Raw genomic sequence first — 19,882 nt, forward strand, 5'->3', positions numbered from 1 at the left:
GAACAGCAGTACAACACACTGGCATCTAACCCGAGCGCGATTTTGTTCACCCTTTTAATGAGTAATCATCACCCTCATTATTTTTGTGAGGGTTAAAAATAATGAAATGACAATCAAAAATTATTTCAATACCGTTCCATTATTTTCACCCTTACAAAAGCAGTGAGGGTGATGGTCACCCCGTTAAAGAGATGAACAAAATCGCACTCTATCTAACCCGAGGGGGGTGCAATTTTGTTCACCCCTTTAACGAGAGGGTGAACATAACCCCCACTGTTTTCGGTTAAAAATAACAATGGGGTTAAAAAATTAAATAGAAGGACAGCCCTCACCGTTAATTTTAACCCCCAAAACTAAAACAGTTGGGGTTATGTTAACCCTCATTAAAGGGGTGAACAAAATCGCACGGGGGACGACAGTGACGCGCAACGGATTTCTACAATTCATATCGAACAGTATTTAGTAGGAAATTATTAAATGTCTTGGATGAGGAAATTTTATTTTAGATATTGATAGATCATTGTACCAATAACATTTCTCTTGAGTGAAAAGCAGCAAGCAGCTAGTCTTTGGTGTTCGGTAAATAAAAAAAGATCAAAATAGGTTGACTTTAAGTTAGTGTGGGTTCCTACAATTCATGCAGGAACTCCGTTTTATTTAATGTGCATATCATATCGTCTGCAAAGAATCATTAGAAGAGCGAGTGAGAGATCAGATCGTCTGCAACTAACATTAATGGGTTCCTGGACCAAGGAAGAGTTTCTCGGCAAGAGATCGTACGGGACCGTGCGCAGGGCAGTCCCTCTGACGGGGGAATTAGCAGATTCGCCGCTGATGATGGTTTCCGAGATTGCTGTCAAGTCTGCCCTTTTCAAGTCCACCACCTCCATCTATCTTCAAAAGGAAGGAGAGATCCTGTTCTTGTTGAGTGACTCTCCCGGAATCATCCGTTGTTATGGAGAAGACATCTCCCACCAGGAGAGCAAGTGTGTGTACAACCTCTTGCTGGAGTTCGCTCCCAACGGCTCCCTCAAGAGTTTGATTGAAAGAAGGGGCGGGGCACAGCCGGAATCAGAAGTGCGATGCTACACTCGCATGATCCTCAAAGCTCTAAACTGCGTGCACGAGAGGGGCTACGTCCACTGCGACATTAAGCCAGATAACATTCTTGTTTTCCCATCTCAAGATGGCAATAGGAACTACGTGAAGATTGCCGATTTTGGACTGGCAAAGAAAGCAGATGAAGGCAATGGACGGATCAATGTTCAAGGCCGCGTTCGCGGGACTGTTCCTTATGCTTCGCCGGAATCTATTGTTTGGAACATGAACAAGTCGCCAGTGGATATTTGGGCTCTTGGGTGCACGGTATCGCAGATGATGACCGGACGAGGCGAGGATTTCTTACGGATAGAGCTACCCAGAATTCCAGAAAACATGTCTAGCCAAGGCAAGGATTTCTTACGGAAGTGCTTCGAGAGTGAATGGGAAACCAGATCAACAGCTGCAGAGCTTCTTCGACATCCTTTTGTTCAAGGGGAGCCAGAGAAATGGGCCAACGAGATGCCTTTAGATGCTCGATGGGTTTCTAGGGTCTCCATGTTCAAGTAGAAAGAGGAGGCTCCTTTGGCAACAATACCATCAGAGTTCTATTTGCCTTAGTTTTTGAGGGTTCCTGTTCCACACACACATTATTTCCTTACTAAATGCCTGCAAATTAAGCAATTCAATAAAACTTTATTTGGAGATATTCTTCTTCCTCTTGATAATGTTTTATAAAATATATAAATGTGGTAGATAGATAGATAGATAGGCTTTTATTTTTGCCATTAATTGGGTTATTCCTGGGATAAACAACAGGTATTAGTATGATTATTGACAGTTTCTGAAGAAAATAATACAATTGGGCTCAACAGAAAATATTACAGTTGGGTGGCAGCATTTTTTATACATAATATTACTATTTTTTCTTCTAAACCCTATAACTGTTCAATAGATATAAGAGCTTGTAGTTTTTATTGGCACTGAGATGTAATAATATAATAATATATGGTGATGAAATTAAGGAATATACATATTACATAGAGACACTGCCTAAAATGGGAACGGGCTGTTTGGTGGGATGCTCGGTACAGGGTTTCACTTTTGTCTCTATAATATGTCACAGCTAAATTGAAGGAAAGAATCAGTGCGCTCGCGCGCACACAAATTTATGAGCTAAAAGAAGTAAAGAAAGAAAGAAAGCTGGAGTGAGGTTATTAGTCATTCTTGTGTCTCAGAAAAATTAACCACCAAAATCATAAGATGATCAATGTTTGTAGGAGCTGAACATTAGTAGAGGCAGAATAGGGGGGAAAAAGCTATGAAATGCTGCTAGGAGTTTGACAGCTTTACAAACCACAAACCCCTTACCCCTCGAATCAGATGCTCTACCAGAGTTGGATGTCTCTTGCTTAGCTGTTCAATGTGCTCATTCTTTATGTTAACCATAACTGACTACATCTACCAATATAGAGTCATCAAACTTGAGTTCTGATATTGAGACCAAAAAATTCACCCACAAGCTCCATCCCACAGGAAAGGGTCACCAACATGAGGTCCATGGGAGATATGGACCACCCACGATGAAACAATTTTTGTTCATTTATGCATGCACTTCGTTGTTTATCCTAGAATAACTGTTGAATGGCGTGCTCAAGAACTGTATGGGGTGCTAAGGTGGCTGCTAAACTGGTCGAACAAGTAAAAAACACATGCTGAGATATGACCATAAGACCAGGAAGTTTATTATTTCTTCTGCTATTCCTCAGCAGAAATAGCTGTTAGATGCAACAGACAGCAGATTATAGGCTGAATTTTTTTGAATTTCTGTTATCAATTCATGCATAAATATCTATTTTAATCATCAATGCAATATAGACATTATTGTTCTTGCTTACAAACTTTGCTGTTTTTTACCTTGTTCCTGTAAAAGGCCAACAAATTGGTATCAGAGCTTGATTTCTTATGGGATCTGTGAGTTGAGTGAGCCTAAACACAAACCAAAACCCTCGGCACAAACACAACACACAAAATCTTTCATCAAATGGAGTCAGAGAGATCATTCTCATCAGTTGCACCACCAGTCTTAGATGGTGACAACTATCAAGCCTGGGCTGTTAGAATGACAGTTCATTTGGATGCTTTGGATTTGTGGGAAGCAGTGGAGAATGACTATGAAGTTCCTGCACTGCTTCCCAATCCAACAGTTGCTCAGCTCAAGAACCATAAGGAAAAAAGGACCAGAAAATCAAAAGCAAAGGCTTGATTGTACCCTGCAGTTTCAAGCACAATTTTCACCAGAATTATGAACCTAGAATCTGCAAATGATATCGGGGAGTATCTCAAGAAGGAATACCAAGGCAATGAGAGGACAAAGAACATGCAGGTGCTGAACCTGATCAGGGAATTCGAGATGCAAAGAATGAAAAAGTCAGAATCCATCAAAGAGCATTCTGACAAACTACTCAGCATTGTAAACAAGATGAGACCGCTTGGTAAGGATTTTTCCGATGAGAGAATTGTGCAAAGGATTCTTGTTACATTACTTGAGAAGCATGAAGCTAAAATCTCTTCTTTAGAAGAGTCAAAAGTTATGTCAAGCATTTCCTTGGCAGAACTTGTGAATGCATGACAAGCATAGGAACAAAGGAGGCTCATAAGGCAAGAAGGTTCTGTGGAGGGGTGTTTTTCAAGCCAGATCACAAAACAATGAAGGAGGCGAGAACAAGAAGAAGAAGCAAAACAACAAGAAGAAGCCTGGACCAAGTACAGGCAACAACAAAAGCAACATATCTACTCTGCCCACATTGCAAAAAGACTAACCACCCACAGAGAAGGTGCTGGTGGAGGCCAGATGCTCAATGCAGAAAATGTGGCCAAATATGGCACATGGAGAAAAATTGTAGACCACAGCAGCAAGAGAGAGAGGCCAAGGCGGTAATAGATCAATTCCAGGAGGAGCAATTGTTTGTGGTAACCTACTTTTCCATATAGATGTAGGAGGACCTCAAACAACACCATCTTTGAAAGGCAGTAAGTATTACATTGCTTTCCTTGATGATTTCACAAGAATGTGGTGGATTTACTTTCTTAAGTTCAACTCTGAGGTTGCTGATACATTTTGGAATTTTAAAGCATGGGTGGAAAACCAAAGTGGAAGAAGAATACAGGTGATCAGATCAGACAATGGGACTGAATGTCCTCCAACTGATTCAACAAGTTCTGTGAGGATGCAGGTATTGGACATCAGCTTGTTGCTCCATAAACTCCTCAGTAAAATGGAGTTGTGGGGAGAAAAAAACAGAAGAATTATGGAGATGACAAGGTGCCTATTTCATGATTAAAAATTGCCAAAGAGGTTTTGGGTAAAGGCTGCTAATACAACAGTGTTTTTGCTCAACAGGCTGCCAACAAAAGCCTTGAAAAAAAAAAAAAAAAGACTCCTTTTGAAGCCTGGTTTGGTTACAAACCAAGGCTGCAAAACTTAAAAATTTTTTGTTCTTTGTGTTTTTCCTATATTCCACAGGTGAAGAGAGACAAACTTGACTAGAAAGCAGAACTAGGAATGTTTGTGGGCTACAAAAACATTTCAAAGGCCTATAGGATCAATCTACCATAAACTGACAAGGGACCATAAACCTGTCAGCAGAGATAACAAATTTCTTGAAATAGAAAGCTGGAATTGGGAAGATGCAGAGAAGAACAAGAACCTACAGTTCTTGGAGAAGAATGAATGACAAAATAGATGAAGTTCCTATGAGAGGCACCAGAACACTCTCTCATATCTATCAAAGGTGCAATGGGGCTGTGATGGAGCCTGCAGGGTACAACAAAGCTGCAACAGACCAGGAATGGATAGCTGCAATGAAGGAGGAGCTCAGGATGATTGAAAAGAACAACACTTGGGAGTCAAATGGGTTTACAGAACCAAGCTCAATCCTGGTGGTTCTGTGAACAAACAAAAAGTAAGGTTGGTGGTCAAAGGATATGCACAGATGTTCGGGGTGGATTTCTCTCAGACATTTGCCCCAGTTTCCAAACAAAACATAATAAGGAAGCTATTGGCCCTTGCAGCACAAAAAGGATGGATCATATGCCAGATGGATGTCAAATCAGCCTTCTTGAATGGACACTTGGAGGAGGAGGTCTTTGTGGAGCAGCCTAAAGGGTTTGCTGTCCAAGGACTTGAGGACAAGGTATATCTGCTGAAAAAGGCCCTGTATGGCTTGAAACAAGGCCCAAGGGCCTGGTACGACAGGGTTGATTCACACCTGGCAGACTTGGGCTTTAATAAAAAACTTGAGTGAGTTCACATTGTATGTCAAGAAGGTAGATGCAAATGTGATTATTGTATCTTTATATGTTGATGACTTGTTGGTAACAGGGAACAATGAAGAACTGATTGAGAAGTTCAAATAAGAAATGAAAAATGTCTTTGAGATGACTGATCTTGGGAAGATGTCATTCTTCCTTGGGATGGAGGTGCAACAACAGCAGAATGAAATCTTCATTTGTCTATGTCAAAGAGTTATTGAAAAAATTCAGTATGGAGGAATGCAAGCCTACGGCAGCTCCAATGAATCAAAAGGAAAAGTTCTGCAAAGAAGATGGTGCTGACAAGGTGGACGAAGGGGGTTACAAGAGTTGCCTGCCTAATGTTCCTAACTGCAACAAGGCCAGACATAATGCATGCAGTAAGTTTGCCGTCACGATACATGCATTGTGCTAGTGAAGTCCATTTTCAAGCAGCAAAAAAGGTTAGATACATCAAGGGCACAATTGATTATGGTATTAAGCTTAGTAAGGTTAGAGACTTTATTTTTTAGGGATTTTCTGATAGTGATTGGGCTGGCTGCATTGATGATATGAGAAGCACCTTTGGTTCTGGTATTTTCTCACGGTGCTCTAAGAAGCAGGGTGTGATAGCTCAATCCACAAGCAGAATATGTTGTAGCTGCTGCAGCTGTGAATCAAGCCCTATGGATAAGGAAGCTGCTAATTGATTTACACATGAAAGAGAAGAGAAGCACATAGATTTATGCTGATAACCAAGTTGCAATTTTGATTGCAAACAATCCTGTCTCTCATGGAAACACAAAATACTTCAAAATAAAATTGTATTTCTTAAGAGAGGTACAAAGAGATGGAGAAGTACACTTAGTCTGCTGCAAGACTGAAAATTAAAATGCTGACATATTGACAAAAAGCACTTCCTAAAGCTAAATATGAGTTTTTGAGGCAAAGGCTTGGAGTTTGCAGCTCTAGAGCCAAGGAGGAGTGTTGAATGACGTGCCTCAGGAGCTGTACGGGGTGCTGGGGTGGCTGCTAAACTGGTTGAACAAGTCAAAAACACATGCTGAAATATGACCATATGACTAGGAAGTTTGTCATTTCTTTTGCTATTCCTTGGGAGAAATAGCTGTTAGATGCAACAGACAGCGAATTAGGCTGAATTTTTTTGAATTTCTGTTATCAATTCATGTATAAATATCTGTTTTAATCATCAATGCAATATAGACATTTTTTACAGTCTCGAATTTCTATTGTTCTTGCTTACAAACTTTGATGTTTTTCACCTTGTTTCTGTAAAAAACCAACAAGAACATATGCGGCAGTGAATCACACAAAAGGGAGTTTGCCACTCTACCTTACAGTCCTGCTGGAAGGGCAGGGGTTGTAGCAAGGACATTCTGCTCCTCCTCTGATAAGACCTGAAAATTAAACAACAAAAGAATGAGAAGAGGCAGCAGCATCCAGACGCTTTCATCTTGGTAATTCAATATTTGCAAAGAAAAAGAGTTGTTGGCCACTTGAGATCATACTGGCAACGTTGTCAACAGATTGTCAGCATAAGTATCTTCAACCAGCAAACTAATATGAAGATTCAATCTCAAGGATATCAGATTTTATATGAACAATAGGGACTGAACAATTAGAAGCAGCAGATGAAAATTTGAAACAGTCGCACATGTTTGGCCCAATAATAGAAAGTATCACATGAGAATATATAATAATAAAACATAAATTCTCTACATATTGCTTTACATGTTGCTCTGAATATTTCCAAAGTTCTTTAATTTTTCCACCACTGATCTCAACAGGGAATTTACTCTCAATACCTACCTGCCGTTGGTGAATAAATTTTTTTTTTTCTTTTGTCAAACCAATGAATGCAAAAAATCCTAGTTACCCATAACCCATTACCAGAGCTTCTAATTCATTAAGATATATATATATATATATTCTGTAAAAAATAACAAAAATATAAATAGCTCAAGAAAGGGGATCTCTCTGAAAGACCCCACCGGCCACCGTGGCCGGTGGTTTCCGGCGATCAGAGGCAACCACCCGACACCCTCATCCCCATCGACCAACATACCAAAAAACCAACAAGATCCAACGGCCGAATCTCCATAGATCTAGGATTAAACTTTCGGCCTAGCCCAAACCGTGCGTATATACGTATATATCATGGATCTATATTGAAAACAATTGCTGATAAAACTAAAAGACTTGCCTTCTTGCAGATTGGGGCCACTTTCACCGTAAAAATACGCTTGGATCCAAGATCAGACGGGTGGATTTCGTAAAATCAAAGATTTGAAGAGTTGTTCTTGAGAGAGAGTACAAGAAAGGAGGAGAGAGAGAGAGAGAGAGATGCGTTGCGTTCTGCAGATTTCAGGTCGATGGGAGAACTTTATATATGGGCAAAATGGTAATTTATGCAAATGTGGGTCCGGGCGCCACTAAATTATTTATGGGCCCCACTAAATTAATTATGGGCCCCGTAGGACAGCTGGGAAACGTGTTTTGTTTTGCTTTATATCAGTAGAAGACGTCAGAATACCACCACCTCAACAACTATATAGATAAGCAATTCAAAGGCGGTCTTGAGTATGCATGTGGATGGTTGGCCATTGGCTAGCTAGCTGTGCTTCTTATATTTGTATCTTTTTTTACATTTTTAAAATTTTTAGCGTAATTGATATGAAAACAGTTAAACAAATTATTTAACTTTCCACGGTAGGGCCATTGTTGGAAATTAACATGCTCATGGACCCCAACATAATAATAATAATAATAATAATAATTCATATATAATATTCCCAGAACCAGAAGCATCTACTTTGGTCTCTCTCTCTCTCTCTCTCTCTCTCTCTCTCTCTCTCTCTCTCTGTTAAAGCCTTTATTATTAAAGGAGACCGACCGCTTTTGCCAATTTAAAGTTGAGCAAGTTGTCAAATTGATATAAGAGGATATAAAGCCTAATATTTAGGTAATCTGTTAATTGAATTGAAAATTTTGATTTTAAATAAAAAAATTTAAGAAAATGCTAATTGTATTAATATATAATTTATGGGTATAACCGTTTCATTTTTATACATTTAAACCTATACAAATAATACAACTGATATAATGTCTGGCCTATTTGTAAACCGTCACTACTAAGGTATCACTATTACTATTATATCAAACATCTCAACCATACATTGGTTTTCTATTATAAAAGTTTAAGTAATAATAGACCAACAAAAATTTTAAATAATAATTTGTAATAAAATAGTATATTTATTAAAAATACTTAATAAATTTTATAATTAAATTAAATTTATAGTCACATATCAATAAATTACAAAACATTTATCATAAAAATTATAATACTCTTATCTTTTATGATATTTAATCAGAATAGATTAATTTTCTCTTTTTCTATTTGTTTTGTTGTTCATTTTCATTTTTATTGTCCTGATCTAGGTCCACATCATTTTCATTTAAGGTGTGTTTGATTGCATTACTTAGAATTTAATTCCAGATAATATTGTCTAGAAAACAAAAATCATCTCACCCCCTTGAAAAATGAATTCCATGGAAAGAAACTTTAAATGGTTGTACCATACATATTTTTTCATGAAAAAATTAAGAGTGTTTGATTATTTTTCATAGAAAATGTGTAATAATTACATATTTTTCATGAAAAATGTGTATAATCAAACACACTCGTACTTCTTTTTGACCTGTAATAACTGATGATTGGTAATGTATATTTTTAAAATAAAGGAACTTATAATAAAAAATATTATTTTTTAGTGTTTAAGATATACTTTTTAAAAAAATTGGGTGGGCTTCACCCCCTTCGTCCGCCCCTGAATTGATATATTTTTTTATTTGTTGAAAATTATAGTTTGATTTTAGTTTTTTATTTGATTTGTAAATTTTTAAGATGGTCTCGTTTTTCAATTCTTTTTTTAAATTATAATGATTAACTTTTATTTTGAACACAAATATTTTTCTTGATATGTAACATCCTGATATTTTAAAAATTAATAATAATTATTAATTTTTTATATTTGAAGTGATTTTTAATTTATTGAAGTTTTGTAGATTTAAATAATAATTTAATGAAAGTTTGGAGAAACTTGTGGAAGATCGAAATGGAGGTGGTATCCGCAAAGGCCATTTTTTCAAAGGGAAAAAACAGTTAAAGTTGATAGATTCATAGGGCGGCCATTAATGGTGGAATTTGGATTTTAATCAGAATAGATTGAGTTGGAGCAGTCTTGGCCGTTCCTTCTTCTTCCTTGCGCTTGCTCGGGTGAGTTTTCTTCCTTTTGGCTGCAAGTTGATTGGTTCGGTGGCATTCGTTTCCAACTTCACTATCTCACCAGAGCCTTTCAAACCAACCTCATCACCTTCCTATGGTGCAAACCAGCATCATCCCCAACCAAGAACGAAACACCACCAACCAAAAAATCCAACCACCGTGGAGGTTCTTCTCCAGACCATTCGACAGCTTCCAAAACCAAGTTTTTGAGTTAACCTGATATCAACAGCGTGACTAATGCAGTGAATGGGTTGACAACGATGCAAAGAGTAGCCACTACCAACACCACTAGGCCATCCATACCTTTGTTCCCCCACCTTCCATATCCCTGTATTCTTTGGGCCATCCCTTCTTGGAGTTCATCATGATTGTACCTTTGCTGAAAGGTTTTTGCCTCTCTAATACCTTGGAGCCACATGATGGCATTATCGATCCTCAAGAGCGTCTCACCATGATCAATGCCGTGATACTACTGAACATACTACTAAACATATGCAAGGACCCGATCACGTGCCAAGCCTTTCCTAGCACATTGAAGAAGTCAACCATGTTCTGGTTCTCCTCACTGGAGCCAAATTCTATCCACGACTTCTCTGAACTGGCCACCTGTTTCCTCACTCATTTTTCTACCAATCGAGCCCATCGCAAGACGTTGGCTAGCCTCATCAACTTGAAACAAGGAGAGCACGAGCCACTCTGAGCGTTCTTAAATAGATTCAATGAGGAAGCCATTCAAATCAAGGATCTCAGTTCAGCGATTTCCCCACACGCTATTATGGCCAAGCTGAAATCAGGGTCCTTCGCTGACTCGCTAGCTCGGAAGTCCCCCACCAATCTAGACGATCTCAGGATGCGACCTGTGAGTTACCAGAACATGAAGGATGTGTTAGCCACCCGACATAATGATACTTAGCCACAAGCTCAATCGTAGCCGGTCCACCAATCGGGGCATTAACGCCATCCTGAGAGAGACTCTGGCCGAAGACGGGAAAACAGAAACTGCAACAGGGGACGAAGGGAGCTAGCTCGGATCTTTGAGCTGCCTCAATTGCGCTACAATACCTATACTCCCCTTACAACCAAGCGAGATCGGATTTTCTTGGAGGTTTACAACTTAAGGGTTATGCCCCATCCTAGACACTACGGAGCAACGACCTCCCGCAACAACATTGATACCAACAGATGGTGTGATTATCACCGCATGTTCAAACACACAACCGAAGAATGTGTTGCCTTAAAATACTAGATCAAGCGCCTGGTCAAGGAGGGCCATCTTTGCCAATACACTTATAAGGTAGACTAAAGATGATCCTTGCGGGATAATCCAAACAGGCGAAAGAGCCGTAGCCCCTAGATATGACCGCAAGTGGATGAAGGGAGGAATGCTGGAATGCCTCCGATTGAGCAGATAGCAGGGGTCATTAACACGATTTCTAGAGGTTTCGCGGGTGGGGAAAATTAGAGCTTATCAAGAAAGCGATCTTCAGGGACAAGGACTTTGAGGGGATCGATTAGAATCTTAACGACCCCATGATAATCTCAGTAGTCACCGCCAATTTTTTGGTGAAAAAGGTCCTCATTGACCAAGCCTTAGGCATGTAGCAAAAGTAGAAATAAGATACAAAGCCTAATACTATAGTTAATCTATTAATTGAATTAAAAATTTTGATTTTAAGTAAAAAATTTAAAAGAAATGCGAATTATATTAATATATAACATGTGGGTGTAACCGTTCCATGTTTATACATTTGAATCCATACAAATAATACAAATGATATAATGTGTGGCCAATTTACAAACTTCACCGCTAAGACATCATTACTGTTATTATATCCAACATTCTAACCATACATAAGTTTTTCGTCATAAAAGTTTAAAAGTTTTAAGTAATAATAGACTAACAAAAAATTTCGATAATAATTTGTAATGGAATAGTGTATAGTTTAGTATATTTATTAAAAATATTTAATAAAATTTGCAATTAAACTAAATTTGTAGTCACATATCATTAAATACAAAACACTTATCATAAATGATTCATATTATAAGTCTTTTTTTTTTTATAATAAAATCTTGAGGAAAGCATATTGATATATTTTTTATTTGTTGAAAGTTTTAGTTTGATTTTAGTTTTTCATTTGATTTGTAAATTTTGAAGATGGTGTAGTTTTTCAATTCTTTCTTTAAATTATAATGATTTGACTTTTATTTTGAACACAAATATTTTTCTTGATATGTAACATCCTGATATTTAAAAAAAAAATAATTTAATGAAGGTTAGGAGAAAGTTGTGTAAATGGAATAAAGGGTTGTGGGGTTGCAAGGTGTATTTGAATATATATATATATATATATATGTACGTATGTAATATATAATTTGAAAAGATATCATATATCAAGGCATTATTATATTGTAAAGGTGAGCGGTGCACAGTTCCTTGCGTCTTCTCCCCTCCAATGTGGAGGGATGAACTATTTTTATACCATATGAGATGATGATGTACTTTATGCATTATATAATTTGATATAAGAGGAGACAGAGAAGAGCAGCAGGTTGTAGCGCACTAGAAGTTGTCAATTTTAAGTATAATATTATATTTTGATCAAAGGGAGATTAGAAATTTGGGAGATTCGATTTGGGAGGATTACAAATTATGCATTATATAATTTGATATATTATGTAAATATATAATATGTTATGATATTAATAGATATAAATAATATGTCACAGCAAAATGGAAGGAAAGAATCAGTGCGCACGCGCGCACAAATTTATGAGCTAAAAGAAGGAAGGAAAGAAAGAAAGAAAGCTGGAGAGAGGTTATTAGTCATTCTTGTGTCTCAGAAAAATTAACCACCAAAATCATAAGATGATGCGTGTTTGTTGGAGCTGAACATTAGTAGAGGCAGAATAGGGGGGGAAAAAGCTGTGAAATGCTGCCAGGAGTTTGACAGCTTCACAAACCACAAACCCCATGAATCAGATGCTCTACAAGAGTTGGATGTCTCTTGCCTAGCTAGCTGTTCAATGTGCTCATTCTTTATATAAACCATAACTGACTACATCTACCAATGTAGAGTCATCAAACTGAGTTCTGATATTGAGACCAAAAAATACACCCACAAGCCCCATCCCACAGGAAAGGGTCACAACATGAGGTCCATGGGAGGTATGGACCACCCACGATGAAACAATTTTTGTTCATTTGTGCATGCACTTCGTTGTTTATCCTGGAATAACTGTTGAATGGGGTGCTAAGGGGGCTGCTAAACTGGTCGAACAAGTAAAAAACACATGCTAAGATATGATCTAAGACCAGGAAGTTTACTATTTCTTTTGCTATTCCTCAGCAGAAATAGCTGTTAGATGCAACAGACAGCATATTATAGGCTGAATTTTTTTGAATTTCTGTTATCAATTCATGTATAAATATCTGTTTTAATCATCAATGCAATATAGACATTTTTTACAGTCTCGAATTCTTATTGTTCTTGCTTACAAACTTTGATGTTTGTCACCTTGTTTCTGTAAAAAACCAACAATAACATATGCGGCAGTGAATCACACATAAGGGAGTTTGCCACTCTACCTTACAGTCCTGCTGGAAGGGCAGGGGTTGTAGCAAGGACATTCTGCTCCTCCTCTGATAAGACCTGAAAATTAAACAACAAAAGAATGAGAAGAGGCAGCAGCATCCCGACGCTTTCATCTTGCTAATTCAATATTTGCAAAGGAAAAGAGTTGTTGGCCACTTGAGATCATACTGGCAACGTTGTCAACAGATTGTCAGCATAAGTGTCTTCAACCAGTAAACTAATATGAAGATTCAATCTCAAGGATATCAGATTTTATATGAACAATAGGGACTGAACAATTAGAAGCAGCAGATGAAAATTTGAAACAGTTGCACATGTTTGGCCCAATAATAGAAAGTATCATATGAGAATATATAATAATAAAACATAATTTCTGTACATATTGCATAAATTCTCTTCTTGTAGATCGGGGCCACTTTCACGGTAAAAATATGCTCGGATCCAAGATCAGATGGCTAGATTTCATAAAATCAAAGATTTAAAGAGTTGTTCTTGAGAGAGTACAAGAAAGAAGGAGAGAGAGAGAGAGCTGCGTTCTGCAGATTTCGGGTCGATGGGAGAAATTTATACATGGGCAAAATGGTAATTTAGACAAATGTGGGTCCGCGCCCCACTAAATTAATTATGGGTCCCCACTAAATTAATTATGGGCCCTGTAGGTCCGGGCCTGTCCTGGCGGACAGCTGGGAAATGTCTTTTGTTTTGCTTTCTATCAGTAAACGTCAAAATACCACCAGCCCAACTGTTATATTTTTGTGAAACATAAAAGAGGCCCAAGTCTAGGGGGCCTCTTGTGGCAACCTGGGCTGCCTTTTTGGGCGCCCACTGGAGGGCCACAAGATGCAGCCAGCTTGGGCCAGCCCTTTTTCTCTTATCCTTTGATCTGTTGTCGTTTTGTCTGCTGCTGCTCCTTTTGCACGATTTAATCCAGACCATCGACGCTGCTTTTGCTGAGGCAATCCAAGCCATTCATTTCGATTATATCTCGCCTCGAGATCGCCGTTTTCTGATTGCATTGAAGACGAGTTTGATTGAGGGGTTTGGTAGAGAGTCGGTCATTTTAGGGTTTCATTTTTGCTCTCTCTCTCGTTCTCTCTCTGTAAATGTTGTATAGTTTGTCTTCTGTAAGCGTTCCCTGGTTTTTGTTTTGTGTAAGGTAAGCTCCTAATCTGTAAGTGATTTCGTGGCTTATTGTTTTAGAAAATCAGGGTTGTTTTTGTTATCGTTTTTGTTGTAATCAGATTGAATCTATTTTAGTGGAAGTGAGCTCTTCTCACCAGAGCTCAAGTGGACGTAGCCCTATTTTTGGGTGAACCACTATAAAATCTTGCGCCTCTTGTTTCTGGTTTACGTTTTAAATACTGTCAATATTGGCTGCGTTTAATTTTTTCAGTTCGTGTAATTTCATCTGTGTGGGATTTTGACGGTGTGTTTGTATTTGGAGATTTTGCTATCTCTGTTTGTTTGTAACACCAACTATATAAACAATCCAAAGAAAACAAGTTATATTTTATAAGAGTAATGCTACATTCCCCATTTGAGCTTATGTTATCAATTCATGTATAAATATCTGTTTTAATCATCAATGCAATATAGAAATTTTTTACAGTCTCAAATTCTTATTGTTCTTGCTTGCAAACTTTGATGTTTTTCACCTTGTTTCTGTAAAAAACCAACAATAACATATGCAGCAGTGAATCACACATAAGGGAGTTTGCCACTACCTTACAGTCCTGCTGGAAGGGCAGGGGTTGTAGCAAGGACATTCTGCTCCTCCTCTGATAGACCTGAAAATTAAACAACAAAAGAATGAGAAGAGTTGCAATAATCATTTGCAATTACTGCAACTCCCAGCAGTGCAGACTCTGCCAAGCTAGCAACAGAAACCTCTGTTGTCTGTTGCTGCAATAAGATTTGCTTTAGATGCTGGGATCCCAGTTTGAAGAATCTGCACCCCGATGACATCACATGACATGTGTCCCAACCTTGACAATACCTGCAAACAGAGTATATCAACTTTTCTTAATTTTCAGCTGAATTTACCCATAGAAGCTACTAGTTATGAGAGTGTATTTTTAAGTGGTGACATAATAGCCATGGAGACAGATTAAGATAGCAGTGGTAAGTAGGAACACCATATCACAAAAGTGGTCAAAATGTTTCCCTATGAAGGAAAGATCGTGTGTGCTCAACTCATGTTCATTCTTAAACCCAAAAAACAAGGAGCATGATGCTGGTGAGGACGAAACACTAAGAAGTACAGCCAAACACTTTGATCTCATATATTTGATAAGAGTAGGAGATAAAAGTTTCCTATTTGTATAGCCTCACCTACCTTTCTTTCCCGTTGATTGGCATCCTCGTGGGGAATACCTTACTGTTGTTTTCTGCATTAACCTTGTATTTACCATATGATTAATTGCTTATGGCAAGCAGTAGTGCATGTTAAAATGTAAAAATTCATTTACCTGTGAAGGCAATGCATTTTGTTTTTTTTGGCTAGGTAGAAGCAATGCATTTCCACTTTCTTTGTTAATTAGCTTCCAATATGGGTTCAACTACTAATACATTCTGATATATCTTATAATTTATAGTATACCCAGAAGATATTTTGCTTGCCTATGCTTGTAGATGTTTACTGAAGATGCATTTATTTATCTTTCAATAGTATGAAAGACAAAGTTTACTTCTCTCTTATAGCTTGAGCCTTTAAATAAATTAATAGTCAATAATTAATTTAACAAATTTCTCAGATTAATATATCTTAAGATAAGAGTATAAACAAAACTAGGTATGGCTGGTATACTAACAGGAATAATATCTAGAACGAGACCCTTAAAACTCCAAACTGTTTGATCATGTTTGCAGATAGATATGTTGCTGCAACACCCATGAAAGCACATAATCCACAAAACCCCCCAATTATTGATGGATTTAGACCTGTAATAATCAGAATGGTAGATCTGAGGGTCTAAAGCCAAAAAAAATTTCAAGCAGAATTTGTAAAGAGCTTCAGCACTATTCTTTTTTTTTTTTAAGATACCTATACAGCACCATTGTTTCACTTAGGATTTCGACCAAAATTTACATATTGCAAACAAGAAGTAAGACATTGGAGTACAAACACTTGCTAAGTACAAAATCTTTGAAGCATGAATATAAGAACAGTCAAGCTTCAACCATTAAAATGATGGAGGCAAAAGATAACATGCTAAGTACAAAAATCTTTTACTGTGCCAAATTTTATAGCCAAACTCCAAATAAGCAGAGGATTGCTTATAACAAACTAAACATTTCTACATAAGTAGAAATTGGATTTAGTCAACCAGTAGAAGCCTCCCCATGACAATGCAGGTAAAAAGTTTAGAAATAAGGATAATACCATGCTGCGTTAAGAATGCTGTCATCACTCCACCAGGAGCAAGAACAACATTGAAGTAAAGAAGAACATATGCTAGGCTTGCTGGGAGCACAGGATGCTGCATGTATTCAACCCGCCCATGCTTGGTAGCCTACACACTAATTTTCACTGTTTATCAAGATTGTTGTTAGTTGGGTAGTCCACATCAAAATAACAATTTGAAGATAAGCTGAAGACAAATCTATATTCTCAGTATCCAGCAGAGGTCTTTCTGTGGAGTTTTTGCAACATGCTTGTGGAGATTTAGGACGAACAAGAACCCTTTAGAAAGTTTGTTGGTTAACCACATGAGACCAGCCTTGAGACAGAGTGTGAATCTCAGAATAACAAGTAATGGTTATGGCAAAGCAACATATGCCAGAGCAAGCAGAAGAAGAGAGAAATATTAGGGAAGAACAAGAACGAGAGGTTTACAGCAACAAGAAGTGCCCATGTCATTGAACCAGCAACAAGCTTTAAGCAGGTCACAGGGTTGTATTTAGACAGGATATGCCAAATGGAGAAGCTCCAGCAATCTACAATTAAATCTCTTCTTTGAGAGTGCTCCATTATGAACAATAGGGACTGAACAATTAGAAGCAGCAGATGAAAATTCATTCTGGACTTCTTTGTCAGAGTGAACATGATTGGGGACTTCAGTTCCTGTTATTGAACATCTAGCATAAAAAACTTCCAACCTTTAGGATTCTCATTGACCATGAACAAAAACAAGCTTTCATGAAAAATCACTTGTTCTCAGTGAGCCAAAAGACCTGGTTGATAATGATGATGAGATGCCATTATTGATGAGTGCCAATGATAGTGGATGAGTTGCTCGACTCTCCATGTTTGGAGCTTCAAAAGAGGCCAACGTTGGCAGTTTGCTCAAGCCTTTCATTACAAGGAGATAGAGATTAAACTCTTTTTTGTCTGAAATTTCACTTATAATTTATTTGTAATTCTAACAAAAGATACATTACTCGTATAAAATTTTAAAATAGAGATACATGCAAGTCTTCTATAAATTGAATAACGTGTACAATCTATTTTTTTAGTAGATTTCTTTACTTTGTATAACGTGGAGTGGTGAATGCAAAATTAGTAAATTCACTTCAATTAAAATAATGCTGTCACAGAGCACAAAAGCAGTTAGTCTTTTATTTTAATTACTAATATGTAATATATATACATATATTATGGTCTATTATGAGTATTTGAACACTCATAGATATATAATCACATAAATAAATATATATAAAAGTGTAAAATTTGAAATTGTTAAAGGAGATGGTATCTATGTGGGTGCATATAATTAGTGAAATGGATGATATAATCAGTGAAATGATTTGGCCACAAGGATCTCATCTTCTTCTTACTTCTCTAGTTTCTTGGCATTTGAGTTGTCGTGTGATGTACAATATTAACATGTATATCATAAAGATGGTGTATTATTGAAATAATTTAATTGGTTAGACCTGTCTATTAAAAAAATTAGTCTAAATTTGAAATAAACTATAATTAAGTATAGTTTGGGTATATTTCTTGAAAATAAAATAATAATGGGGCTTCTATATATTATTATTTAGGCATGGTTTTTGTTTTTTGGCGCTCAACTCAAACAAACTTCAAAAGTAATTTGCCAAATTTACAAATCTCATAGATGATTTGTAAAATTTACCTGTCAAGCAGCAAGTTGCCACTCTATCCTACCTAGCCGCCAATCAAATATTAAGATTCCAGAATCAAAATCACCCCAAAATCACACAAATTAACTACTTTAACTGCCACTGGATTGTGGTCGGGATGACCTATGTATATATTTCTACAGTTCTTGATCTCATCTGATCTGATATGATCTGATAACGCGCATACACCAATTTATATTGGTTTTGGATTAGAACAGTTCTTATCTTCATGTACATATATATGTGTATGTGTGTGTTCAAAATATTCAACTTAAGATACCACGCGTAATCCAATTCATATTGGTTCTGGATTAGGAGGAACTGAGCTTTATTTAAGGTGCATACACATATTTGTTCACAATAAACAAATTAAGAGAATCATTAGAAGAGAGACAGAGAGAAAGATCATATCGTCTGCAACTAATATTAATGGGTTCCTGGATCAAGAAGGAGTTTCTCGGCAAGGGATCGTACGGGACCGTGAGCAAGGCAGTCCCTCTGACGAGGGAATTGGCAGATTCTAATGATGATGATGATGATGACATACCGTCGATCATGGCTTCCGAGATTGCTGTCAAGTCTGCCGATTTCAAGTTCTCTACCTCTCTTCAAAAGGAAGGAGAGATCATGTTCTTGTTGAGTGACTGTCCCGGAATCATCCGTTGTTATGGGGAAGACATCTCCGACGAGAAGGGCAAGAGGGTATACAACCTCTTGCTGGAGTTCGCTCCCGGCGGCTCCCTCAAGAGTTTGATTGAAAGAAGGGGCGGGGCACTGCCGGAATCAGAAGTGCGACGCTACACTCGCATGATCCTCAAAGCTTTAAACTACGTGCATGAGAAGGGCTACGTCCACTGCGGCATTAAGCCACACAACATTCTTGTTTTCCCTTCTCAAGACGGCAATGGGAACTACGTGAAGATTGCCAATTTTGGACTGGCAAAGAAAGCAGATGAAGGCAATGGATTGAGCGGTGATCCTCGTTTGATGGGCCACTCTCGCGGGACTCTTCCTTATTCTTCGCCGGAATCTATTGTTTGGAACATGAACAAGCCGCCAGTGGATATTTGGGCTCTTGGGTGCACGGTATCGCAGATGATGACCGGACGATCTCCATGGGAGTGCACGCACAGGCTAGAGCTGAAATGGAAGATAATTCTTGGGAGAGAGCTACCCAGAATTCCAGATACCATGTCTAGTCAAGGCAAAGATTTCTTGTTGAAGTGCTTCGAGAGGGACTGGAAAACCAGATCAACAGCTGCAGATCTTCTACGACATCCTTTCGTTGAAGGGGAGCGGGCCGATGAGATGCCATTGCTGCAGTGTGCCGCTGAAGATGCTCGATGGGTTTCAAGGGTCTCCATGTTTAAGGAGAAAGAGGAGGATCCTTTGGCAATAATACCAATAGAGTTCTATTTGCCTTCGTTTTTGAGGGTTCTTCTTACATAGACATTGTTTCTTCTTTCTTTCTGTCTGTTTTGCCTTTCTCCATGATTTGTACATTTGTTTCTTTCTTTCCTTCTGTCTGTCTTGTCTTTCTCTATGATTTTTACAGTATTAA

The 19,882-nt window shown here is 37.8% G+C and overlaps 2 protein-coding genes and 1 long non-coding RNA gene across 4 annotated transcripts; 2 read left to right on the forward strand and 1 right to left on the reverse strand.

Moving 5' to 3' along the window:
• Positions 1-477: 477 nt before the first annotated feature.
• Positions 478-1,692, forward strand: LOC127810536 (mitogen-activated protein kinase kinase kinase 20-like). Its single transcript, XM_052350070.1, has one exon. The coding sequence runs from the start codon at positions 661-663 to the stop codon at positions 1,606-1,608; it is 948 nt and encodes a 315-aa protein (XP_052206030.1). The 5' UTR covers positions 478-660; the 3' UTR covers positions 1,609-1,692.
• A 4,315-nt stretch (positions 1,693-6,007) lies between these two features.
• LOC127810537 (uncharacterized) lies at positions 6,008-13,904 on the reverse strand. Of its 2 annotated transcripts, none has more exons than XR_008025471.1 (3): positions 13,405-13,904; positions 13,230-13,293; positions 6,008-6,457 (listed from the first exon to the last, which is right to left on the reverse strand). It is a non-coding gene; the product is annotated as an uncharacterized LOC127810537 (long non-coding RNA). The 2 variants fall into 2 exon arrangements; XR_008025470.1 differs by lacking the exon at positions 13,230-13,293 and adding an exon at positions 6,686-6,749 and having other exon boundaries at positions 13,405-13,897.
• Positions 13,905-18,750: 4,846 nt separating this feature from the next.
• LOC127809374 (mitogen-activated protein kinase kinase kinase 20-like) lies at positions 18,751-19,770 on the forward strand. Its single transcript, XM_052348136.1, has one exon. The coding sequence runs from the start codon at positions 18,751-18,753 to the stop codon at positions 19,768-19,770; it is 1,020 nt and encodes a 339-aa protein (XP_052204096.1).
• The last annotated feature ends 112 nt before the right edge of the window (positions 19,771-19,882 follow it).

The sequence above is a fragment of the Diospyros lotus genome, chromosome 9 (assembly GCF_014633365.1).
Source record: "Diospyros lotus cultivar Yz01 chromosome 9, ASM1463336v1, whole genome shotgun sequence".
NCBI classification, from domain to species: Eukaryota; Viridiplantae; Streptophyta; class Magnoliopsida; order Ericales; family Ebenaceae; genus Diospyros; species Diospyros lotus.